The sequence below is a fragment of the Vicugna pacos genome, chromosome 25, assembly GCF_048564905.1.
Source record: "Vicugna pacos chromosome 25, VicPac4, whole genome shotgun sequence".
NCBI classification, from domain to species: domain Eukaryota; kingdom Metazoa; phylum Chordata; class Mammalia; order Artiodactyla; family Camelidae; genus Vicugna; species Vicugna pacos.
This window is the reverse complement of record NC_133011.1, coordinates 5965817-5992162: the sequence shown is the minus strand read 5'-3', so window position 1 is coordinate 5992162 and position 26346 is coordinate 5965817. Positions and strand designations below refer to the sequence as shown.

Genomic DNA, 26346 nt, shown 5'->3' with positions numbered 1-26346 from the left:
TAGCGCCTGGTGGATGAAAAGAGATTCCTGGGAGCTGTTTGTACAAGACAGAGGCGGAGGGGTGGAGCTGGGAGCCAGGCAAGGAAGCCGGGAGGCTGGTCGGCTGCCCCAGGGTTCCCGGTTCCCTCCTGGAAATGGTTCCATCCCTCTGCAAACGGGTGTACATCAGTACTGGGCTTTCCTCTCTCTCTTCCTGTTTTCTGACTCTAACTTTAGCGATTTTATTCGAATTTCGTTTTTTACTGACGGAAAAAAAAAGGGGGGTTGGATAGAATATGCTCTAAGAGCCCTTCAAAAAGCTAAAATTATTACTGTCATAACATTCAAATATTCTGACAGAACAGCTCTGTAATGTTTTCCTCGTGATCCAAACATACCTGTTACTGTAGCAGACATTTGTGTGCAGACTCTAGGCAGATCTCACGGCCAAAATTAACATCAGCAGTAGTCGTGGCCGAGTGGTTAAGGCGATGGACTAGAAATCCATTGGGGTCTCCCCGCGCAGGTTCGAATCCTGCCGACTACGAAGGGGTGAACTTTTGCTACGAATTCTCCTTTTCGTTCTGCAGGCTTCTCCACAGTTATTTAAGGAATTTATGAATGACTGGAATTTAACGGGGACACCCCCACACACACACAGTGGGGCCAAAAGAGGAGTGGGTGAGTGACCTGGGGAGCCGTGTGATTGTGATTACCACCTAAGTCCAGCAGGGAGAGTTGGGACAAAACACGCCACACAATCTGGAACGAAGGGAAAAAAGGCGGCACGGCGTCGCGCAGGAAGGGACAGCTACGACCTCCGCTCCCCGGGGAAAGCCGGGTTGCCCGGGGCCTCGCGAACCCACCACGTCCTCTCGCGCGAGCGCGTCAGCGCCGAAGCCTCGCGGAACGGCGCGCGCATGCGCAGGGGGGCGAGGGCGCGCGCGGCGGGACCTAGCGTTGCCTCTGGCAACTACCCAGCGCTTCTACGACCAGAGTTGGGTAAGGACTTGACGATTGAAGATGGCGGAGGACCTGGACGAGCTCTTGGATGAGGTCGAGTCCAAGTTTTGCAGACCAGACCCACTGAGACTGGACATGGTCGAGCGACCCAGAGGCGGCAGCGGCGGCGGCGTCCTGAGCAACGACCGGAACCGGGCCGGGGAGAAAGAGAATCTCAGGTTAACGGGCGGGAGGGGTGGGCTGCCCCTGTAAAGCCTGCTCCGGGCCCCAAAGCCACCCCTCCGTCGCTTTACCCAAAGAAACGTACCCCGGCCCGCCACGTCCAGTTCCTCTTCCTGTTAGGGCCCAGACCCTCAATTCCCCACTCCTGGGGTAGCTCACACTTCCACTCCCCTACCTGGAGGATCCTGGCATCTCTTCCCAGAGCCCGACTCCGCCCCGGGCAAGCCCCAGAGCCTGGCTCCGCCTCTGAGCGCCCGCGCGGCTTCACGCTGCCTTGTCTCCCACCCCGACAAACCCCAAGGGGTTCCGCTGGGTGAGAGGGGCTGCAGCTTGGGCCCTCGTGAGCCCCGAGGGCGTCACGGTGACCCTGGCCCCCATCTGTCTGAGCCGTTATCATCCCCTTTTGGGGTTCCCGGATGGAGAACCTCATCCTGTTCCCGTGACCCCATCTGCCAGGCAGAACAATCCTTGGCCTAATTGTTGGAGGAAAAGATTCCATTTTATTGCATCATTAGTTTATTTTTTTTAATTCAGAGAACTGGATGAGACTAGCTTTATGATAAAAAGGGTTTAATTATTGACAACACTGTCTCTATTAATTCAGCCACCCTTCTTCTCCCCACGGCCCCAGCTAAGGGTCCCCGGGGAGTTCGCAGGCATCCAAATTGAAATGTGACGAATTTTCTTAAGCCTTGATTTTTAATCCAAAAAACTATCTTTCAAGTTTGTCAGTCATTTTTCATATGTGTAATTATAAAATAATAGGACTTTCTTCTTTATCTCATTTCCCTTCAATCCCAAAAAAACAAAATTTTTGCCAGAATGAGTATCGTCCTTCAAAGTGATGGCTTGGGAGCCTCTGCAGTAACTCTTGCTTGAATCACTTGATAATGCTTGTGGCAGCTTTGGAACAACCCAAGAAAGTCGTTCTTGTTCATTTATGGCTACATCTATGGGTTTTGTTTTGTGTATCTGTGATTTCCCAAAAGCATTACCCAACACCATTGCTACCCAGTTACTTCTGATGACATTTGCTTGTTTATAAAAATTCACCTTCAAAAGATAAAAACGTTGGAAAGAGTAAGGTTCAGAAACAGAAGTTCTGGAAGTTAGTTGAGTATTGGGCAGTATTCTAAAAAAATAAATGACAGCTAAAATGACTGGGCTAATGCTCATTAGACTATTTATGTAAATATCACTCTCATTAATTTGTATATTATTGTCTTGTGTGCTGCAGGTGCCTTATGTACCCATTCCCAGCACATCTGCCATCCCTGTCCCACAACAATGTTACCAGCAATTTCTTTTGGTCTTGTTATTCATTCCTTTGGGGGATGGAGAGAGTTTATCAAAGAGCCTTCCAGAGCCTGTTCATCTCAGGAGAACTGGTGCAGAGGAGTAGGATGTCTTGGAGCAGGCTGCTCAGAATGGAAAGGGTTACTAAGGTGGACAGATCCTCTCCAAGCACAGATCCTCTTAAGCCTCTCTGCCTCTCTCCATAGCTTCTTGTTATACTACTGAAATCTATCCATAATGCTTCTAGCACCCCCATGCCACCTTACTACATCAGATTTTTCAATAATAAATTTATAAAAGCTGTAGCAAACCAGTACTGTTGTCATTCATGTGTTAAAACTTTTCATTTGTCAGTGTAGTTGTAAAGATAAATTATGCAAACGGCAGCAACAAAGATCCTAAACCTAATAACAAATACAGTCCCTACCTGGTATATAATGTCAAACAAAAACGTTAAAATTTTGTCCTGAGCCAAAGTTAATACATGAAAGTTAAGAGCTACTTTATATTATGAATGTATTAAATAGGAGACGATCTGCCACTTGTATATTGATATAACTTATATCTCTTTTTCTTATAAGAGTTAAAATTCTGAAATTTTTGTCTCTTAAAATAGTATCTCTGCAAATAATAAAATAAATGACCATGCCACATCTGGATACCAGGGACAACTGCTGATATAAATGGTCAGAACGTATGCACTTTGATGAAGTGTACAAAATGATAAAGAGAATTATGCAATTCGTTTTTTTTTTAAGCCTGATGTGGGTTGAACTGCAATAAGAATAAAGTGGTTCAGCATGATACAGATAATATCCTAGATAATAAGCTATAATAATAGCCAACATTTATTGAGTCCTTCTGTATGCCAAGTGCCTTATATGTGTTATTTTATTTAATCTCCACAGCCTTGTGAGGTGAATAATATTACTATCTTCATTTCACTGACCAAACCAAGACTTAGAAAAATAGTTGACTTGCCCAAGGTCATATTACCAAGTCCACCAAGACATTGTACCCACACCTAAGCTTTTATATATACCTTTCACATTTAATTGTGGGTTTCAAGTGTTTACATTTATTTTACTTAGAGGGTATCTTTTATTTTCGACAGAAACTGTATTTTAAATCAAGATTCAATATAAGAAGCAAATTTAGGGAAGTAACCAGTAAATGTGTATTAACCTGTGATTAAGATTATTGTATTATAGCATAAAAAGACCAAAAAAAATTACACTGTCCTTTAAAATTTGTATGCTTCCTCAACAAAATGACAACATTTTCCCTCCATTTCTATAGCAAAGCATAAGCAAGCGAAGGCATTATGAAATTGTGTGGTCTAAAAACAGACCAGAATCTTATGTCAGCTGGTAGCTTGGATCCCTAACAGTAGTGATTAGGTTGGTAAGATTTGAATGCATCTGATTCTCGAAATTGTGAAATTGCATGAGAGGAGAACCCAGAGAGTACATCATGACAACCAGAGGAGAGAGTTTCTAGAGGCCATCTTTGCAAAATACTGTCATAAAAGAAATGGAAGGAATTGGTACCCAAGTGTCTGGTGCTTCTGAAAGGTTAAAGAAGATTGGAACTAAGAAAGGCAATTGAATGTAGTGATTTGGGCAGGAGTCACTTGGAAGAAAAAGTTTCACTGGAGTAGAGGGAAATGTCTGAGGTTCAGAGAAGTTAAATAATTTAAACTAGGTCAGTAGTTCTCAACTGGTGATGATTTTAGCACTCAAGGGGCATTTGGCAATGTCCTGATACGTTTGATTGTCACAACTGGGGAAGGGTGTGCTACTGGCACCTAGTGGGTAGAAGTCCAGGATGCTGTAAAACATCCTACAGTGCAGAACAGCCCACTCCCTCTCCCTGCGGCACACACACCAAAGAGTTATCTGGCCGCAAATGTTGGTAGTTCCACAGTTGAGAAGCTCATCCAGGTCACCAGCTGACGCCAAATCCAGTACGCTTATAATGAAGTAGAAATAATGGATATAGACTATTCTTCAGTAGTGAGCGAGAGAGGGTGGCAGCTTCAAGAGTGTTTGGGTGGGGCGGTATTTCTTTGAAGAGGAAAGCATACTTAGCATACTTCTAAGTCAATGGAAGAAACCAGTATAGAGTGAAAAGATGTTGAGAAAAAAACTTAGGGAAGAACTGAAGAGGTAAAACCTGGACATAGATGGAATCAGGCGTTCAGTATTAGGCAGCAGCCTCTGAATTTTCTTACATCAGGTTAAGTATCTTACTCTAAGCAGTATTGAAGGGCTGTAGTCCTGATGTAAAAGATTTCAGAGCAAATTTGTTTCTAGAAATAGAGTTAGATTGAAAAACCTGTCTTCTAAAACAAATCATTTAATGATCTAATGAAGCTGATGGACAGCATATGTAACATATAAACTCTAAAAAGATTTAATCTTGTTTAGTGTTAGGTGTATGGACTGCCCTAGATTTAATTCCAAGTCTCTCCTCCCACTATTTGTATGACCCTGGGCAAGTTTCTGAACCTCTCAGTCCCTTTTTATTCATCTGTGTAGTAAGTATTCAGTAACGTTAGCCATTAAATACAAGTTCCATGCAGTAACAGTTTGTATCAGTAATCGTGTGATGGCTTTACCTGCAGAAGATAAAGAGATAGTTGAGATACTCTGTCAAGCAGATATCACTTTGTGTATGTGTGTGTGTGTATTGGTCATTTGATTATATAAGCTTTGGCTCCTGTAACAGAGAGATATGATTATTTGACTTAACGGTTAAACTCTTAAGGGAAAAATTAGATATATTAAAATTATCTTTGTTTATAATTGTCAGGTTCTACTTATAATTGTACATATTTTGTATTCTTTAAATAAGTAGTTGATGTAATTTAGAGAAGTACATGTCCAGCTTTCTCTTTAATACAACGTATAGCTTTAAATGTTTCATTTAAAAAAATTTTTTTTGATATTTGGGGGGAGGTAATCAGATTTATTTATTTATTTGTTTGTTTGTTTGTTTAGAGGAGGTACTGGGGATTGAAACCAAGACCTCGTGCATGCTGAGGATGTGCTTTACCACTTGGGCTATACCCTCCCCCGCCAAATGTTTTATTTTAAATATGTAAAAGAATATATGTGAATTTGTACCTGATAAACTACATCTTTTTCTCAACAAACTTAGGCTATGTCCATAGCAGGAAAAAATTCACATCACATTTGTCCTTCTGTTAGCAACTCTAATAATGGACTTTACTTAATCAAAATTCTTCCGATACTGGCTGACTTTACCTGCACTTAAGCTTCAGCTGTTATCTTATTTATTGTTTGTTTTTTCAGATCAACAGAAGCATTTAAAAAAGAAGATGATCTTGACAGTCTTATTAATGAAATATTTGAAGAGCCCAACTTTGACAAAAAACACTTTGTAAGTCAAGTGTTATAAATGTACAGTAAAGCTTTCCTTATTTCAAGACATGTTTAGAATAAATGTAAGTCTGAAAACTTACAGAATGCACAACTATCTATAGTCCTTTGATTTCTGAGAAATACAAATGAAATTATTCCACTTAGATATATAGGAGAAAAAATATTTAAAACTCTTAAGTGTATGTTTTGCTATTTATTTCTTAGCAATAATGAGAAATTAGAAAAGCTTTGGAACAAAAGTCAACTTACAGATGAAGCTGGCTACCTGTATTTATTCATAGACTCTGAGAATACTTTTCTAAAAGACTGAAAACAGCTTTCATTATAGGAATGTGCTCACCATCGCGGATGCATTGCCATTGCTCTTCTCCCATGAACTAGTGAATAAGTTGGTAATATTTTAATTTTTAATGCTTATATATCTACATCAACTTTATAAAAGCTCATAAAATAATAGCCACCTATAAATTTACTACTCATACTGAATGTATCTTAACATTTTGCCACAGTTGCTCCTCGATTTTTTTTAAAGAAATTAAAATTATACTTTAAGAACTCTCCAAATTTTACTCTACTGCCTTCCTTCCCAGAGGTAACCATTATCCTTTCCATTCATACTTTTATAATTTTGTGTATATAACCGTAAGCAATTTTAACTGATGTATAATAGTCCGTTATCTAACTGCCAGAGTTTGTCTATCTACTTCCCTGCTGATAGACTTTTAGATTATGCCAAGTGTTTCTCTTACAAACAATGCTTCGTGAGATAGCTTTACATGTCTTTTTTTAACCCATGTACAAGAGTTTCTCTAGAATATATAAACCTAGGATGGGAATTACTAGGTCCTGAGGTGTGCTTATCTTCAACTTTCTACCCATTGCCAAAGTGTTTTCTAGAGTGTTTCATTTATATTCTTCCTACCAGCAGTGTATGAGAATTCATATACTTTAATTTTTACCAGTTTGGTAGGTGCAAAATTTATTTGTTAGATTTTGAGAAAAGAGACCAAATGGAAGTCTAAATTACAAGGACCACAAAGGAAAAAAATCTAACAAATATAATACAGTGTACTGAAAATACGTAGGTAGTGGTGGTGTTAAGGATATGGATACAGCCACTTATATTTTTGTCAAACTAAAAATCCAGTGACCGGTATAGATCTCAAGGTCTGTATTTCTCAAAGCCAGAGAGGAGGAGAGTGAGAGAGATGAATGAAATACATGAGGGATATTAAGAGGTACAAACTAAATGAGTCACAGTGATGAGATTTACAGCATGGGGAATATAGTCAATAATATTGTAGTATATTTGTATGGTGACTAGACTTAATGTGTCATTTTATAATGTATGGAAATAGTGAATCACCGTGTTGTACACCTGAAAGTAACATGGTATTGTAGGTCAATTATACTTCAACTTTTGAAAAAAGAATCAAAAATAAAAACAAGTTAAAAATTATGTATTTTGCTAAATTTAACATTTTCAGTTCAGTGGAAGTAAATTAAAAAGCTAACAGCTGGGCTCCAGTCAAGATGGCAAGTAGTAGGACCACGAGCTTGCCTCTCCTCATGACTACAACAAAACCACAACTGACTGCTAAGCAACCATCAGGGAAAAAAAGACTAGAACCTGGCAAAAAAAGATCCTCTTCAACTGGAAACATAATGAGGGAACCTCCGCAGAGCAGTAGGAGGGGCGTGCTTGAGATATAATTGGGTCCCACATCCCCCAGGTGAGTGAACTGCAAGCTGAGGAATAATTAAGTCACAGAGACCCTCCCCTAGGAGTGAGAGCTCTGAGCCCCATGTCAGGCTCCGCAGCCCAGAGTTCTGGCATTGGGAGGAGGAGGAGACCCCAGGACATCTGGTTTTGAAGTCCAGTGGGGCTTAACTCCAGGAGCCCCTCAGGACTAGGGGAGACAGAGACTTCACTCTCTTGGGAAGTGCACACAGAATTTTGTGTGCACCAGGTCCAAGAGCAGAGGCAGTGACTTCATAGGAACCTGCCCAAACCTGCCTGCTGGTTTTGGAAGGTCTCCTGGGAAGGTAGAGGGTGGCTGTGGCTCACACTATGGACATAAAAGCTGGTGGCAGACATTCAGGGAATGTTCATCTGTGAGCTTTCCTGGACGCTGACATCTTGCTTGGATCATTAGCACCAAGGCCTTGTCCCACCCAACAGCCTGTAGGCTTAAGTCTTGGGAAGCCTCAGGCCAAACAACATACTGGGTGGGGATGCAGCCCCACCCATCAGCAGACTTCCTGAGTCTACAGCCACCTCTAGACACTACCCACCAAAGGGCTAGGACCAAGCAGTGGGCAGGCACTAACTCCTCCTGCCAGGAAACCTACATAAGCCTCTAGGTCAGCCTCATCCACCAGGGGACAGATAACCAGAAGTGAAAAAATAACAATCCTAAAGTTTGTGGAAGGAATCCTCAAACGCAGGCCAGACCCTACCTTGGGACTGACTGGACCCTGGCCCTTCGGTGACAAGAGGAGTGTACTGCTGGGACACATAGGACGTCTCCCACAGAGGGCCACTTCTCCAAGGTTGAGGAACATAACTAACCTACCTAAAAATACAAATAGAAAGATAGGCAATATGAGACGGCAGAGGAATATCTTCCAGGCCAAAGCATAAGATAAAATCCCAGAGGAAGAAATAAGTGATGGAAAAAATAGTCAATCTGTCTGAGGAAGTGTAGAGTAATGATGGTGAAGATGTTCAGAGAACTCAGCAGGAGTATAGATACACAGAGGAAAATGAAGTTTGGAAAATATAAAGAATACCCAAACAGAGTTGAAGAATACAGTTGCTGAAATGAATAATACACCAGAAGGAACCAAGATAGACTAAATGAGGCAGAGGAGTGGATCAGAGAGCTAGAAGACAGATTAGTGGAGATCACTACTGCAGAAATAGAAAAAAGAATGAAAAGAAATGAGGATAGTTCAAGAGAACTCTGGGACAACATGAAGCACACTAATAGTCACATTATAGGGGTCCAAGAAAGAGAAGAGAGAAGACCTGAGAAAATATTCTAAGAGATAATAGCTGAAGCTTCCCTAACTTGGGAAAGGAAATAGTCACCCACATCTAGTAAGCACAGAGAGTTCCACACAGAATCAGTCCAAAGAGGAACACACAAAGGCACATAGTAATCAAATTGACAAAAATTAAGGATAAGGAGAAAATATTAAAGTCAGCAAGAGAAAAGCAACAAATAACATATAAGGAAACTCCCATAAGGTTATCAGCTGATTTTTCAGCATGAACTACAGACCAGAAGGGAGTGGCATGATATATTTAAAGTGAGGAAAGGGAAAACTTACAACCAAGGATACTCTATCCAGCAAGGCTGTCATTCAGATTTGATGGAGAAATCAAAAGCGTCACAGATAAACAAAAACTAAAAGAATTCAGTACCACCAAACCAGCTTTACAACAAATGTTAAGGGAATTTCTCTAGCCATCAGACCACAAGAAAAGAGACCAAAAAGAAGAGAAAAAAAGAAGACTTACAAAACAAACCCAAAACAGTTAACAAAATGGCAATAAAAAGATAGGTATTGATAATTACTTTAAATGTAAATGGATTAAATGCTTCAACCAAAAGACATAGACTGAATGGATACAAAAATAAGACCCATATATATGCTGTCTATTAAGAAGATGTGGGGCATATATGTGTGTATGTGTATATATGTATGTAATAATGGAATACTACTCAGCCATAAAAAAGAATAAAATAATGACATTAGCAGCAACATGAATGGACCTGGAGATTGTCATTCTAAGTGAGGTAAATGAGAAAAAGAGAAATACTACATGATATTACTTATATGTGGAATCTAAAAAAAAAGGACACAAATGAACTTACCTATAAAACAGAAACAGACTCACAGACATAGAGAACAAGCTTATGGTTACCAGGGTGTAAAAGGAGTGGGAAGGAGTAAGTTGGGAATTCGAAATTTGCACCTCTTGGGGAGTGATGGAAACATTAGCTATCTTGATTGTGAGTGGTTTCATTGGTGTATACATCTGTCAAAATTTATCAAATTGTACATCTGAAATATGTGTAGTTAACTGTACAGAAAACATACCATAATAAAAGTGTTTAAAAAAATAAGCTAGTAGCTTAGTTGAATAATATGTCAACACAGTAGCAATGGTGTTGAATACTCTGAACAGAATGCATCATAAATGCCAAATAGCAATACTAAATAAAAAACTACACGATATTCTTGTTATTCATTGATCATCTCAGCCATTCACTATTTAATAAGCACTGCAGGGTGCATGTCTGTGTGTGAGGCACTGTCTCTTCAGTTCAAGGCATTTCAGAAAGAAGGAAATACTTCTCTAATAGAAGTATTAGAGAAGATTACTAAATTGAAATTAAATACTTCTTATAATCTTGAAATAAACTTAATGCGCTTCTTCTATAACTCCCTTTTTGAAGGCATTTATCCAGTTTCCCAGACTACAAGGGAGAAAGCAATCCAAATAAACTTCTAGAGGAAAGCAGATCTATGTAAAACTTTGGTTAGGGGGGAGGAAAAGAAGTATCTGGGAACGGCCAGTCCTGGTCCTTGCCGGCCAGATTGTGCTCCTAAGAGTACTGCTGTTTCCTATTGCTTTCCCATTCTGCTGTATGTGTGGGGTTTTTTTAATTGAAGTAAAGTTGATTTACAGTATTATATTAGTTTAGGTTGTTGTGTTTCTTAGCCACTCTCAAACTCACACAGGAAAGCCCCAAAACCACAGCAGATGTCCCAGTGTGCCAGCTTTGAGTCATGAGCACGAGCCTAGAGGGGACATGGAACATGCTCCCAAAAACAGACTTACGCACATTATTATTTGTCAGATATGCGCCAAAATTCTTTCCAGTTCTGTTTAACATCAAAGAAAAGGGTAAAGAGAAATAGTAAAAAGAAGTATTTTTGCTTCCATTCAGTTTCCTCGCCTACTGGGTAAAATGAAGGCATGTTTCTGCATAGTTTAAATTGCCTTTTCTCCATCCCACTTCCTTTCCTTGGCGGTGGTCCTAATATGTGGTTGGCTCGTGTTGTCTGATACCGTAGAGCAGTTAACACTTAATAAATGCTTGCTAACGATGATGTTAGGTAACCGTATAGGAACTACTGTATGGTTGTGCCTAGGTGGCTCTACATTTTCCTTGAAAGTCTAATGGTTGATCCATTCCATTTGATCAAAATTAATATTCCTGAAGTTATCCAGGAGTTTGGTTAGTTTATTTTTAGTTCAGGTGAGTAACATTCACAGCCTTTAAAAATAAGTCTGAGGTTTTTTTTCCCTTTTGAATTGAATTTTTCCAGGGTGAAGTTTTAAATAGCAGATCCTTCATATTAAATCATTGAACTCCAGTATTAACTGAAAAGTTATAAAGTGACTCTAAATCTTACCATGCTAATAATGGCAATATATCAGTTTTCTAGACTAAAAGTTAACATAGTAATTTGCAAATTCCTCAGCAAGGGCAACTTCCCTTTTGCCTTTAAAATGTTTTGATCATTGTTTTTATTTCAGAAATCTTAAAATGATACAAAATGTTTAGTTAGGCCTTTTAAAAATATTCTTGTTATAAAGAATACTAGTTTTCATGTTACAGTTCTCTGAGTTACCTTTGGCCTTTTATTGTTTTGTTTTTTTAACAGAAATTAAAATCTAAATCTTCAGGTAACACGTCTGTCAGAGCTTCCATCCGAGGTCTTGGTAAGAGGTAAGTTGGAATTGCTTTGGTGAATTATACACACTAGTGAGCGTGGTCTAGTAGATTTTGTTGCCGTTTAACAACATTGAACAACAAAGCAGGAGAAAGACCAATAGCAGTATTTTCAGTGTTCTTATGGTCTGTGACCCCTTAGTGTAAAGGAACTTGAACGAGAGGTTATTGCTATTGTAAATAATTTTCTGCAACATAAAAAAAAAAGTGTGAACAGTTTCTCAAAATTAATGTTCTGTTATATTCTTCAGTGTTTACTTTGTCCCTTACACTATTTGGCAAACACGTTTTTCTGTGACTCATTTTAACTCCTTGAGTGTTCCTGAATTCTACAGGTTATGTCCAATAAAGCACTGATCCTGGAATAAATACATCTTCCTTGGAATAGCTGGCTTGCTCAGGAAAATATATAATTTGATTACAAGAATATAGAGTCATTGAGCCCAATTAACTTCTCAAGTTTCTTTTCTGTTCTAATTTTATTTTCCTCCCATCTGTTGAACGTGTCTAGTTGCAGCCCAGTGTACCTTGGTGGAAGCGCTGTTCCGTGTGGGATTGGAACAAATACTTCACAGAGGTGAGATGTCAGAACTACATTTTACTTTCCTATTAGGTTTTTCCAAATTGATACCCTGTTAAAACATAATTCTTATCATCTTGGCATCAGTCTGTTGCGTAGAGAAAGGTGTATTTTATAAGCCAATCTAAGAACACTTTACCAAAGTGGTTATTATTCTTGGGTGAAAGCTTTTGAAGGCTGTGACAGTGGGTATGTGTCATTCATTGTGTTGACACTTTTCTAAGCTCCGCTTGAAGTGCCTGGATCACTTCCATCCCAGCTTGGTTTCCAGAGGACACCAGGAGAGTGAGCTTCCACCTTGTCATTTTTCCTTCCAGGCAGTAGAAGGCAATGAGTCAGGCAGGTGACCAGTGCAGCCATGCAGCCACATGATGCGTTACCGCACTGCCTTGGCCGGTCAGCACGCAAAGCTGCTGATCTGTAGGACCAGAGAGTTCTTAAGCATAGTCGCTTGATTTTACATATTTCAAAAGCAGAAACCCTCCTTTTGCTGTCACTTCCCCAACCCTCCTTTCACCCAGTATCTCCCTCAGTACATCCTTTCAGGGCAGTCCTATGGTCCTGATGCCGCCTACCCCAAGTGCATACCAGCCTCAGACTCCTAGCATATTCCATTCTCATTGTCATTAAGTGGGGAAAGAGATTGGTTTTAAACAAACCAATAATGTCCTGATACTTCTGGCTCTATTTTTACAGAGGCCTACTTAAATAGATTATTATATTTTTGTCTAGTTATTTCTAAAACACTTTTTCATTTTCTGATTTTTTAAAATATTTATCTATTATTATATTATTTAATTATTTCATTGGGGGGTGGTAATTAGGTTTGTTTACTTTTAGAGGAGGTGGGGGGGCTAGGACCCAGGACCTCGCGCATGCTAAGCATGCAGCTCTACGACTGAGCTATACCCTCCCCCCATGGTAATTTTTTAAGAAAGAAGAAGACTGAGCTATATGATTGGATGTTGACCACATTTCAGGAGAGACAGCTGTTGTACTAAATAATAGAAATGGGATCTAAAAAGACACAAACTGCCCTTAAAGACAAGTACAGCCTGGTTGCTGTCAGTCCCGGCTGACCTGTGTCAGCCCAGTCGGATTTGTCTCAGTCGTTGCCAGACCACTCTGCCTCGAATCCTGGCTTGTCTCCAGTCACCCTTGAACTCCAGCAGCGGTCCCCCAGTTACCATCCACTTCCACCTTCTGTAGTCTCACCCACTTAGGGGTATTAAAGATAATACCCCTAATGTATTATTTTGAGCACCCCCACCCCGTTCAAACAGAAGGAAAACGAGAGTTGCCATCTGCCTCATGTTAACTCTGAACTCCTCGTTTAATGCTTCACCAGTTTATCCTTGTTCTTTCCCTTCTCTTAGTTCTTTGACCTGCAGTTAGACCTGGCTCAGATGCACTGCTTCCACTACAGCCCTTATTACCCTTCTACTTCCCACTTGTATTTTTCTGCCTCTGAATATTTTTACATTTATTCCTTGTCTAGAATGACACCCCTTTCTAATGCATGTCCCCACTGTCTTACCTCTTAATTCACTTACTGCAGATTCATTTTCTCATTCTATTTGAACTTCCTTTTTCTTTTATTTTTCTAATGTTCACTGAATGCCCACTGTGTCTTAAGGACTAGATGCCAAAAAAAGATAAAACAACTGACCAGTAGAGAAACCGATAAAGAAGCAAATGATTGTACCCAGGACATGAAAAGAAAAGGCTCTGATGACAGAATCCGTAAATTCGGATATTCACTCCACCTCTTATCAGCTGTGAAGCCTTGAAGAGGGATATGATCTTACAAAACCTCAGTTTCCTCACCCATAAAAACTAAACATACTTTATGGAGCTATTGTAAGGGTTAAATGAAATAATGCATTAAAATCATGCCTGTGTTGAAAAGACAGCTGGCTACCGTCGTCGGTACACTAGTTTATCATTATTCGTGGACCTTTCTCCTCTGTTAGCGATGCCTTCTCACATGTTATACCTCAGCTGCAAGAATCCTGTATTCTACTTTTCCATTTTATCTCAGGAAACACCTATGTGTTTACTAACAGGTGCCTTCTGATTTTAAAAATGGTCTTTAAGACAATATGTTCTGTTTTACTACCAAAGAGTGAATGTTAAGCTCTTCTTTTACACAGCATATTTTCTCATGTACTTTGATATAATTCTAGCATGGAAGGGTCTTGTTGTAGATGGAATTGCAGTATGTGTCCTATCATATAATATTGGTCCATGAGAATGCCAAAATCTATCAAACCCCATTCCTACCTTCTGCAGAGACAAGAAGGGAACACACATGGAATTTGCATATATGCACGGGTAAATGTTCACAGATCTTTTCTTCTTCACCTGTCACAAGGATACTAGTCATCACCTATCCTCTTCATGATAAAGATCAGCACCCACAGAAAGATAAACACATATATGTTCATGTGCATGTAAAATACTGTATATGTGAAGTACTTCATACTACCCAGAGCATATGTATATGTGTATGTATATTGGTTCACCAGCTTCACAGGAGAAAACAAGATGCAGATAGAGCAAGAATTTTTAAGCCCATGTTACATATAATTGAGGAAATTGAGGTCCTAGTGTTAAATTCATCAATCACACACTAATTAACCATGTGCATGCTAAGTCCTAGGTTTTGAGTGAACACATAAATAAGACACTTCCCTCCCCTCAGTGAGCTTTCAGTACAGATGAGGAGAAAGACTTTAATTCCACAAATAACTATTTAGTTTCCACAGGATATGTAATGTGAAGGGCAAGTACAGGATACTGTAAGCATAGATAGTTGGCATCCTAACCAATATGAACGGTTAGGGAATGCTTTCCTAAGCAAATAACACTTAATCAGATTATGATATGATAAATAAAGAGGAATTAAGCAGAGAGGAGACCACTGGAGCCGGAGGACATACCATGTTAGATGACCCCTGAGCTCAAAGGAGCCAGGGTGTGGAGGAGCAGAGAGCAGCCAGGTGAGCTGGAGTATAGTGATGGGGAAGGAATGGCTCCCGATGGGGCTGGAGAGGTAGTCAAGGGACATTTGGTTTGGAGTCCCTTGGAGACTTTTAGAAAAAGTATGTTCTATATGCAGTGGAAGACAATGGGTTGGCTTTTTTTTTTTTAAGCAAATAGGGGTGACAAAATCCTATTTGTGTTTCTAAAGAAGGCCATTTTGCTTCCTGAATAGAACATAGATTGGAAATTTGAGGGGCAAAATAGGAGAGAACACAGGCAGACCAGTCAACAAGTGGTAGTTACCAGTGGTCCAGGAAAGAGACGACGATGGCAGCTGTGACCTGAGTGGTGGCAGCAACTGTAGAGAAAAGGTGTGACACTTGAGATATTTAGAATACAAGATTCACAGAATTCAGTGATTAAATGGCTGCTGGAGGTAAGAGAGAAAGTTGTCAAGAATGACTCCCAAGTGATGTGCCTTGCCCAAGTCAAGGACTCTAGTGTGTAACTTGAGTCCTAGTCCGTTGTGCTTTCTAGTTTACCAATTTGCAGATCATGTAACGTATATAAGAGGGAAGGATCTTAGCTGCTTTTGCTGTTGTAACTACTGTTATTTTCCAACTCCCCAAACAGCCAGACTCCCTAGTGCGCTGTATAGATCTGACAGAGTTTAACTGAGAACCAAGGAGTCTGTGTAGAAGACTGTATTGGGCTGTACTCTGGGCATTCCTACCATAAACATCTTTAAAACAGGAAAGATTTTTTACTACTATCCAGATAAAAAGACAAAGCTGTTGGTGACACCTTCATGTTTGTATTTTCTCCACATTTTAGAGGAAAGTTCTGACTTTCATGGTAATCATGACTTTATATTAGGCATATTTTTAATATATATTTTATAGAAGAAAAATTTATTTAAGCCCTGAAAATAAGCACTGATTTACATGCCCAGGGCATAAAGGAAATTGAGTCTGTCCTGCTGTTTTCATGTGTTATATTTGTTTGATTCCTGAATAAAGCTCTGTTTCGAGAGTAATCCCGAATGATTTTAGACGTAAGGATTTGAGTCTTTTACCCATTTTGTGGAAAGGAGAAAGAGTAGTAGCAGGAAGCTTGGTAGCGTTAAAAAGGTACAGATAAAACCAAGGCATTGTTTTCAAGCCAAGTTGAATTTTACTCTCCTAATTATTTTTTAAACTACTTGCAAGACTGGATTATTCCATAGACTGGTACTAATTATGATCTAATAGAGTGAATCGTAGCAGCAGAATGATTTCTTAGCTGCAAGTCAGTTTTATTTTTCTCAAAGGACAGTGTTTGTAGGAAAATGTGGTAGTGTGAATGGATTTGAATAAACTACTAAATTTTAAATTAAATTAAAAAGCTGTATTTAACATTATGGTTGAAATTTTACACATACAAAATGTCAGGAAATTCTAAATTATAGTTCCCACCACAGCAGTAATTCAGCCAAATTGCACATATGTATTAAGGCATTAAAGTTAACACCCTGTGCAATCATGTAATAAACTACATATACATAAGAAAGCAAGTTATGGCAGCTTTGGGAACCATCATTGTACATTTCCTGACTTGTACATTCAAAATCCAAGTTCAAGTGTGTACATATGTAATTGTGTTGAATTCGTATGTACAAATACAACTTCATAAATTGCTAACAGTTTAAAAGAAAATATGGAATTGCTTAGGAAACTTGTATAGATTTTAAACGTTTAGTTATTGTTGTGATTAATATTTTTAGAAATATAAAGCATTTATCCTTAAACTTTCAGGCTAGTATATTTGCAATTTCAAAGTTAACGTAGCTGAATTTTAGAGGGAAATAAGAAAAAAAAATCTAATAATGGGTTTTATTTTTTAATTGCAGAAGTATTATATGCTTATTGAAAAAGATTAAAACAAAAGTGAAAAATGTTTAAGGAGGAAGATCATACTCTCCTTCCCTCCTCTGCATTCCCACCCCTCCTGAGGTGGCTAGTGTTAGCCACGTGGCATTTCTGTCCATGTTTTTTCCCATGTTCTTACAAACTTAAAAACACCTATACAGGAAATTTTTTTCAATAGTTGTTACTACTAAGTATAGGATCATACTACATATATTACTGTGTATCTGCTTTGTGCACGTCTAGGTCAGTAGATAAATCTAATTAACTCTCTTTATCAACTGCCTAATATTCCATGGTTTAAATACACTGCATGTTTTTCAGTCTTTTTCCTTTTTGATTGCTATCCAGGTGGTTTCATGTTTTTTGCCCCTTCAACAATACTACAGTAGAAATTCTTGAGAGGTATGCCTATATTATGGTGCTTTTATTTGTATGTAACAGATTTCCCACACTGGGCTTCCTAGTGCAGCAGCTAGGTGCAATTATAATTTTAAAATAATGCCAAGATTTTTCCCAAAAGATTATAGCAGTTCACATGCCTACCAGACATGTCTGAGAGCGCTAATTGTTGCCAAGTTAATTGGTTTAAATACATATTTCATGGTTGCTTTACATTTTAATTCTTTAGTAATATTTTAACTTCCTAACAAATGCTTTGTGCCAGGCACTATTATAAGCGCTTTATCAATATTAACTCGGTTGGCTCCTTATAATAATCCTGTGAGGTGTGTAAATATTATTATCCCCATGTTACAGATGGGGAAACTGAGCCACAGAAAAGTTCAATGACTTAACTATAGTTACACAGCTAGTGAATAGTGGAATCAGCGTTTGAACCTAGCCAGTCTCATCTGTGCTCCTAACTGCTAATCTGTGCTGCCTGTAGTAGTAAGACTGAGTATGTTTTTAGGGTTTTTTCTTTGTTGTCATTGGTAAGCACTCTCTCTTTAAGTATTTGACCATGTGTTGAAAATGTTTTCTTTTACCTTATTACTGATCTATTCACTTTGTTTTTGGTATCTTAAAAACTTATTTCCTTCTAATTTTTAGATGATCAAATGTATGTATGTTAATAATAGCTTTTAAATACTTCGAACAATGGAGATTTCTTTAAAGTAAGTCACGGTTATTATACAAATCAAATTGTTTCCAGCAGCAGTTCGTAACTTACTCTATACTGTTATTTTACTCCTAAAGTTACTATGTAGCATGTGAATCTTGAGATTGGCATTTCAATTCCTCAGGGAGTCACTGAGTACCTGTTATGTGCCGAGTATGTTCTAGAAGCCCTGCCCTCTCTCCTCAGCAGCATTATGCTCTTCACAGCATCTTTGCCATCAACATACAAACATGCTCTTTTTCCTTCCTTCTTAAATATAACCTCCCCTAACCCCACTTCCCTTACCAACTACCACTCCATTTAAAGAAACTGCTTAGGTGAACTTCCTCAGTGAGGCCTTTAAAATTACAACCCACTTCCTCCCAGTGCTTCTGATTTTATTCACTCTACTTTTTATTTCACTTGAAGCATTTTTTACCTTCTAACATACTATATCATTTAGTTATTATGTGTATTGTTTATTTCTTCTCTCATTAGAATCTAAGTTCTGTGAGGACAGACTCTCACCAGCACATAGTAGGCTTTCAGTAAATATTTTTTAAATGAGTGAATGAATACATGTATGCCAAGTAGTAGGGAAACAGAAACAAACAAGATACTGTCCCAGCACTTAAGTGGCTTATGGGAGAAACAGATTCATTTCAGTAAAATATAGCAAATTCTAATAGAGGCGCCCTGAGAATTTCATTAGGAAGGGAAGCATTTAAGAAAGTTGGCTTAAGTGAAGATCTCCCTCAGACACAATTTGAAAACCATTGAAGAATGTATCTGACGATACAGTCACATTTTCAAATAAAAATTAAGGGCTAAAAATTAGGAAAGTATGTATTTCATGCATTTTGGGCTCCCAAAATCTGTGCCCCAAGAAAAACTACACATCATTTTTTTCTTTTATGTCTAAATATACATGTATGCATGTATGTATCAGTGTGCAAGATCTTAGTAAAATAGGTAGGTTTATGCAGAAATTTAACCTGAAAGTTCAAATAGATCATCTGTCCTTTACTATAAAAATTTATAGTCAGATTCATCTTTGCTTTCCTTTGGTTTCCTCAGTAACCTGTAATACGCGGTGTATTCTGTGAGTAAATCAGCACGTTCCCATGTGTAAACACCGGTGATTTCTAACGCACAGGGCTTTTTCTCTGACCAGAGCGTGTGACCGTTTGCGTTGTGTGGCCTGCGACTTCTGGGTAGTAAGCTACGATGACCGCAGGTGGGACGGATCGTGCGATTACCTGTTTTTCAGGTATGTTTCTAAAGAACTTCAGTCTGTGAAAAAAAATGTACTTGTTACAACTTTGTATTTCTTAGTGAGCTGTAATGTCTCTTGCTGGACTTGGCCAGATTCTGTGGTCTCCATCTCTCTGCTGTCAGCCTGGTTAAGGATGTGTTACTTCTGGGCAAAGTACAGAGTAGCCTCCTCACTGATTTTCCTGCCTACAGTCTCTTCTTTCAGGCCACCCTTCCGTTGCTGTGAATTAAAGCATAACTCTGAGTATGCCATTCTCCTGCCCAAAACCTTTCTGCTTACAGTACGATGTCCAAACTCCTTAGCATGGCATTCAAGACCCTCCAAGATCCAGTCCCCATCTACTTGCCAGCCAGCTTTGTCTGGTCTTTCTACCTTTGCAAGGTTTTAGCTACGCCAAAGCACTCAGTGCTCCCCTTCCCTATGACTTTGTGCAAACTCTCCACCTCTCAGGGTACCTTCCCACCGTTTTATCTCCCTAAACCTTATCTGTCCCTCAGGGGACAATGCATTGTGCATCTTCCATGATTCCCTTACCACTGTCTCAACCTGGAAGTGGACTCATCCTTTCCCGTGTGTCCACAGCACCTGTACCTGTGACAGCACTTACTGTAATAGAAGGTGAAAACCTTAGGTTGCTATGTGTCTGCCTCCCTCCTTGTGGCTGGGATACCGTCTTACTCATATTTTTGTAATTTGTGCATTGTAGACGTTCACCTAAAGTTTTTAAATTATAAAAATATATTTGAACTATACATTCACACTTTCAAATAAAAATTAAGGGCTAAAAATTAGTGAAGTACATATATCATGCATTTTGGGCCCCCCAAATCTGTACCTAAAAAAAGACTATTTTCAGATACAACTAATCAGAATTATTGCAGCACTCTTCAATAACATAAAGAAAAGGGTGAGAGGCTTTTTTCACACCTCTTCTGGAAGCCTCACGTAAATCTAGTTTCCTCTACTGTTAATATAAAAGGTTTTCAACTTTTCATGTTAACTGCTCTGAAAAATCTTATGAAAACTTTAAATCCTCTCCACACACACAGAAAATTTCAAATATGCAAATACATAGAAAAATTACAATTTGAGTGGTTTCATAGACCCCAACCCAAATAAAACCTATTACAGTCCCAAAATCCCAGATCAGGAGCTCCTAGTCTCTGGGTTTGTGTTAGCCCACTTTTTAATCCTATAGTGGGAAAAGTTAACTTTTAATTTCAGGTCTATTTTGCCTTTTCTGACTTCTCTAAATCCTCTGCTATATATTTTCTTCTGTTTAATCTAATGAGTGATCAATAACCACATATGCCACCAAGATGAAACATCAATTTTTGTAAAACTAGTACAAGATGATAGAATGTACACACCATCAAAACTGTGGTGAGCACAGGCGTGAAGTGAGCTTATTGGTGATTCAGTTGGTACTTGAGGGACCTCAGTGTTACCAACAACATTGGTTGGTTTGCTCTAGATCGATAGCAGCCCGGTCTAAAAAAATACATACTTTCAGATAAAATAATGAGAACTAGAATATTCAATACACTATTAAAAATAAGTGGCGGTATTTATTGTTACTTGTTTTACACAATATACTGAAGACGATATTAATAACAGTGAGTAATTATTTAAGTCAGTAGAAAATACCATCTCAGGGCCTGTGATGCTTAGGAGTATTGAGGGGGAGAGAATGGAACCAGCAAAAAGGTTCACCGTCAGGATAGAAATCATTGATGTGATTTTTTGTAGAGTTTATTAGCATTTTTTTTCAAATCAGACACTATTTAGTACATAGTCTGTGGCATTGTTAGGTACTGGGCTCACAAGACGAAAAGAACTCAATATCTGCTCTCAACTAACGCACAGCTCTGAGAAGCAGAGCCATCCTGTTACGCTGCGATCAGTGTGGTGGAGGAGTAAGTACCACGGGACAAGGCGGAGCCACCTCGCCCTGAGGTGGCAGGGGAGGCCGGTCTTCAAGAGTGAACAGGAGTTTGCCTGGCAAACCAGATGGACACTGGTATTCTTTTAGGCACAGGTGAAACCACATGGCATGTTTGGCAACTGAACAGGCAGTTTGGACTGTGTGAAGTTTTGGATACAAGAGAGGAACTTGGCAAGAGGTGAAGTAAGAGAGAAAAATCAAAAAGAGTAGAGCCAAGGAAGCAGTACTGAGGAGTCTGGACTTGATTCTTCAGGCAGTGGGTGACCATCGAAGGGTTTTAATCAGGGGAGAGATCTGAATAGTTGCATTTTTTAGAAGATTACTAACTACTTATGGGAACCAGTCCTGTTTAGAATCATGGGAATTGGTGAAGGATGTTGCAACCCAGTGGGAAAGAAATAAAGATCTGAATTACAGCAGTGAGGAATGTAGACAGGAGTAAATGTGTTTGAGAGAGATTTTAGAGGCAGTCCTGAATGGAAGCTGAGTGACATGTATCACCCAAGATAATCCTGGACTTCTCTCTTAATTTACAAAGATGGGCCATGATACTGTCCTAGATGGAATTTAAGAACAGATTTGAAGGAAGAGTCTGTGTTCATTGTGGGAGCTGTTGAACCTGTGGCTCCGAAGCTCAGGTAGGAAATATAATCTGGAAAATGGTAGTTGAAGCCATGAAACTGGATGATAACCCAGGAAAGTGACTTGGAAGCCTTTCGGTGAATGCAGAGTTAAAGGACCACTTAGTTAAAATGGGAGATGCTTTGATGTTTATATTGTGGGGGGTAAGGAAGACATGGGAAGGGGAGGTTATGTGAGTAACAAGGTCCTAGAGGCTTTGGGTCCAGAGTGCTGAAGGAAAGTGAGGCTTGGTTAGGAAGAGGAGGGCCTCCTCTGTGTGTGGGTGGAAGGAGGTCAGATACTGATGTCATGTGTTCAGGAGGAGAGCTAGGAAATGGAAGCCTTTTCACATCACATGGCCTGATTTTGTGAATGAAGATGTGATCTGCTTGAAAGTAAAGAAATAGAGGGGAGTTGCAACACTTGAGAAGGGTGGGGAATAATCGCTGGGGAAACCAGAAGTAGGTGGTGACCTAAGGCAAGTTAAAAGGTTTGCAGAGTTATCATTGAACGCCCAGCAAAACGTGGGAGCTGTTTGTTTTTCGTGGTGCCAGTCTGCACACTGATTATACAGTGAAACCCTGTTTAGTAGTTTGTTTCATTGTCCTTAACTTAAAGTTGAGGGCAGTAAGTGTATACTAGCTTTGACAAGTTCTAGAATTTTCTAAAAGAAGTACAAGCTATACTTGACTATCCTTTCATAATAGCTAAGTAAAATGCTCTTATTTTCCTGTTAAATCATGTGTTTCCTTTATGGGAAATAATGAAATTTTCTTTCTGAGCTTTTAAGATATGTACTACTTGAAATGTATTCATTAGTTCCTTGGCTATTCATGATTTTTATTCCTAAAATCTCTAGGATTCAATCAAGTGTCAGATGTTAAGTTTGTCAAAATATATTGCAGACTGACTAAAGTACACTCCTTCCTTTAGCCATTTAGTTTTCATTAAACACAATTAGTTTTGTTTGGCTTTTTTCTTTCTGATAAAACTTACTCCGTCATTCCCCTATCTCACTGTAACCTTAGCTAAGTCATGTAGCTGGTCAAAGTTTCTATTCCTGAAGTCACAGTTGGCCTGCAAAATCTCTCAGGTTTTGTTAGGTTCTAATCTTCTAAATTGTGCCTGAATTTTGTGCAACAATAAATGTGGTGCCCATTTGGCCACCAGAGGGCACTTTGCGTCCTGCCTTCTATTGCAGTGACATCAACAAGTAACAGCGCTGTATTTCTTTTCTTTTTTTTTTTTTAATTTACACTGTATTTCATTATTTCCCTATGTGTTTTTCTTCATCAATTCACTTTGAATTTTTTCATTTTTCTTTTGCCATGGAATATTTACATAAATTCAGTTATCATGAATATTATAATTGATTTTTAATTAATTAAACTTCAATTAACTTCTGTAGTCTTTTTTTATAATAGCATCAGTCAGATGGTTATCTTTTTTATGCTGTTCCTGCCCGTTGATTTAATTATGTTAACGTTATTAACATTTATTTCAGGTTAGGCATTTATCTTGTTTCTGATAGTTTAATAAGCAAATCATTGTAATGAATGAGATACAGTGTGAATTCAATACATAGAAATAACAGGCACTTTAACTCTATTAATGAAAAGTTTCTATAGTTAATCCACCAGAAGCCTGTTATCTTTATGCCTCTTACATGCCCTCCATTTGGCACATTGCAGGCTTTAAAACATGGCCCAGGTGAGTATATGAGGTAGGAGATGAAGCCACCGCTCATGCCATGTCATCTCTGATGGGACAGATCGGTAAGTCTTCAGCTCTTCAGGTCATTGTGTTCTACAGCGGCCTTAATAAACAGACCCAGAGGACCACCATTTAAAAATACTGAATACCAAGGAAGTACCCTCAGAAAGAGAACACCGAAGTATATCTTCTATTTTTTGTGTGAGGGCACCAGGTAGTTTAGTGTTCAGATGTTGTAAAGATAGGAAAATAAAGCAATTAGAACTACGTTTTTGTTTTTGTTTTTTCAAGTCATTAAGCACTGAACAAAGGCACTATGCTGAAACCTTCTTGTTTTACTAATAGGAACAATATGCCAGAATTCCACAAATTGAAAACAAAGTTGGTAAAGAAGAAAGGAACACGGGCATACGCCTGCCAGTGTAGCTGGAGAACTATTGAGGACCTGACTGACCTTCAGACCGATCATCAGCTTCGTTGGGTTTGTGGTAAACACTGAGAATACAGACTCTTCACATTCAGACAGATGCGTCCATGAGAGCAGTCTCCATTAATCACGCAGTATTTGGGTAAAGGTGCACAGCCACATCAGGCCCTTGGTAACAGACAGGGAATTGCATTTAATGGCTGTACGGCTTTTCAAAGACCAGATGGACTTGGGAAGATAATGTGTGTTAACATTTTGGAGTTATTTCTTGTTGCTATATGGACATCTCACTTAGTAAGTAAGATAACACGTTATCCAAGTACTTTGCTAGCCTATCTCCTGTTAAATAGAAGTTTAATTGTGGAGTTTCATACAAATACATAGCCATTCAGTAGCCACTGCAGTATTCCTGACCGCTAATACACTTAGCATAGACGTTCCTCGTCTATAGAAGTTAAAGGGGATAAAGCCGGCTCGTGCAGGGAGGCCCTCTAGGGGTGTGTACATCACCTCCTCTGGTCACATCTGCAGTTATCAAAGGTCATAACTTAAGTATGTCAGAGACCGTGTGGCCAGTGGCTAGTTGAAGGGTTTTGAGAGTATAGGTATATTGTAAATGAAAACACTGCCCATATCTGATCTTACTTCACCAGTTCAGAGTGGTACTATGCATAATGGTATGTATATATTACCAGTTTTAGCTTATTTCTCCTTTTGTTCATTTAGATATCAAAAGTTAATTTAGTTTGCTATTTTAGCAAATATTCATTTATATATAAGAAAAATTTGACACATCTAAAATCACAAGGAAAAGTTCTAATACAGACAGGTCACTGTTGGGTTTTCCACATACGTTCTTTAATGCCCTAAAACTCCATCAAATAAAGTGAACAGCAAGTAAGATACTTTCTGAGTCAGCCTGTGCATTTTTCTGGTAGGATCAGGCTGATACACTATTAGGGGAGTGCATGAAAAGAGAAATAAAGCAAAGCTGAACCAACAAGTAGCCTGCTGGGCTCCTTCTTTGATGTCACCATGACTTGAGGAACCCTGCAATAGCAGCACACTCAGAAAATCAATTGCCTCAAAATGACCAGCTCTCAGCCCCATCAAGAGATTCTCGGGGCTTTCCAGTCTTCCAATCTGCCAGAAGCTCTTTACCACATGTGTCTCATATGTGGTTCAGATGTGTGACAGAAGGCTTGCTGAAAGGGGGTAATTGAAGTGAAGTTATATGATCTGCTTAGTCTTATGCTGAATCTGTTCCAGCCATTTTACTTAAACAAAGAAAGATCTGGTTATTAGAATCCTCCTAACCATGACACATTTGTATAGCCAGTAAGTCTAGAATTCCAACAGACAGGTCTCATTGTGGCAGAAGCTCATATTTTTGTATTAAGAATATGTTTACAGACCTTAACTTACGATAAAAATTTTTTACTCCCTAAAATTTTATTTCATCTGTAATTGTATCAGGAACATAGGGGAATTTGGATTGAAGTCACCTATTTCAAAAATTAGCAGAGCAACAAGATCCACACATTGAGAACCTCATGGAATTTGGCACATTTAATCATAATGGTGATTTTTTTTTTAGTTTAAATGAGCAAATTTACTAAATTATGGATTTGAAATATTTTCCTCTTTTATTATTTCATCATAATTATTCTGTAACTTGTATGTGTTGTCCATGATTGGCATTCCATAACAGGATAATTGTAATAATTCCCCAATGTCAGAAATGTATAAATGAGTTCACATTTTGTTGGCAATTTACTTTATAAGCTTTTGAATATTGTCCAATTTTTAATCTAAAATGTAGAAAGAATACTATTTCTATACAAATGGATAAACTTTATTACCAGTTGAATTTAAGCCAAAATGCAACTATTTTAGTATCAATGTAGAAGAAAAGTATAGTTGCTAATCAACTATAATTTTAAAATGCAAAATCTGTGCAACTTTTGGGACATTTTGTTGATTTGTTTTCAATATTTATCATTTCTACCTTTAGCAAGTATCTATTTTTTATCAAGCCAGGTAGCTATTTAATTTGAACTGTATTGTACTCAGGCCCTTACCTTGCCTAGAAGTGAATAAATAATAGTTTTACTCTGTATATAGTTACTTTGTTTAATAATAAAATATTCATATGGGGATTAATTTGAAATAA

At 38.7% G+C, this 26346-nt stretch overlaps 1 protein-coding gene and 1 non-coding gene across 3 annotated transcripts; both read left to right on the top strand.

Annotated features, from left to right (window-relative positions):
• The first annotated feature begins 444 nt into the window (after positions 1 to 444).
• Positions 445 to 526, top strand: TRNAS-AGA (transfer RNA serine (anticodon AGA)). The gene has a single exon. It is a non-coding gene; the product is annotated as a tRNA-Ser (tRNA).
• A 360-nt stretch (positions 527 to 886) lies between these two features.
• On the top strand, positions 887 to 26292 carry CFAP418 (cilia and flagella associated protein 418). 2 transcript variants are annotated; one of them, XM_006209676.4, is made up of 6 exons: positions 887 to 1160; positions 5778 to 5865; positions 11553 to 11617; positions 12132 to 12197; positions 19366 to 19461; positions 24092 to 26292. In XM_006209676.4, the coding sequence occupies exons 1-6, from the start codon at positions 1003 to 1005 to the stop codon at positions 24243 to 24245; spliced, it is 627 nt and encodes a 208-aa protein (XP_006209738.1). In that variant the 5' UTR covers positions 887 to 1002; the 3' UTR covers positions 24246 to 26292. The 2 variants fall into 2 exon arrangements, with proteins under 2 accessions (XP_006209738.1, XP_015099443.1); XM_015243957.3 differs by having other exon boundaries at positions 19348 to 19461.
• The last annotated feature ends 54 nt before the right edge of the window (positions 26293 to 26346 follow it).

Excerpts from the sequence above, each read along its gene's own strand:
- CFAP418 (XM_015243957.3), top strand. The coding sequence starts at position 1,003 with ATGGCGGAGGACCTGGACGAGCTCTTGGATGAGGTCGAGTCCAAGTTT. Across the intron at positions 5,866-11,552 it reads ACTTTGACAAAAAACACTTT|AAATTAAAATCTAAATCTTC; the intron begins GTAAGTCAAGTG and ends TTTTTTTAACAG. Across the intron at positions 11,618-12,131 it reads ATCCGAGGTCTTGGTAAGAG|TTGCAGCCCAGTGTACCTTG; the intron begins GTAAGTTGGAAT and ends GAACGTGTCTAG.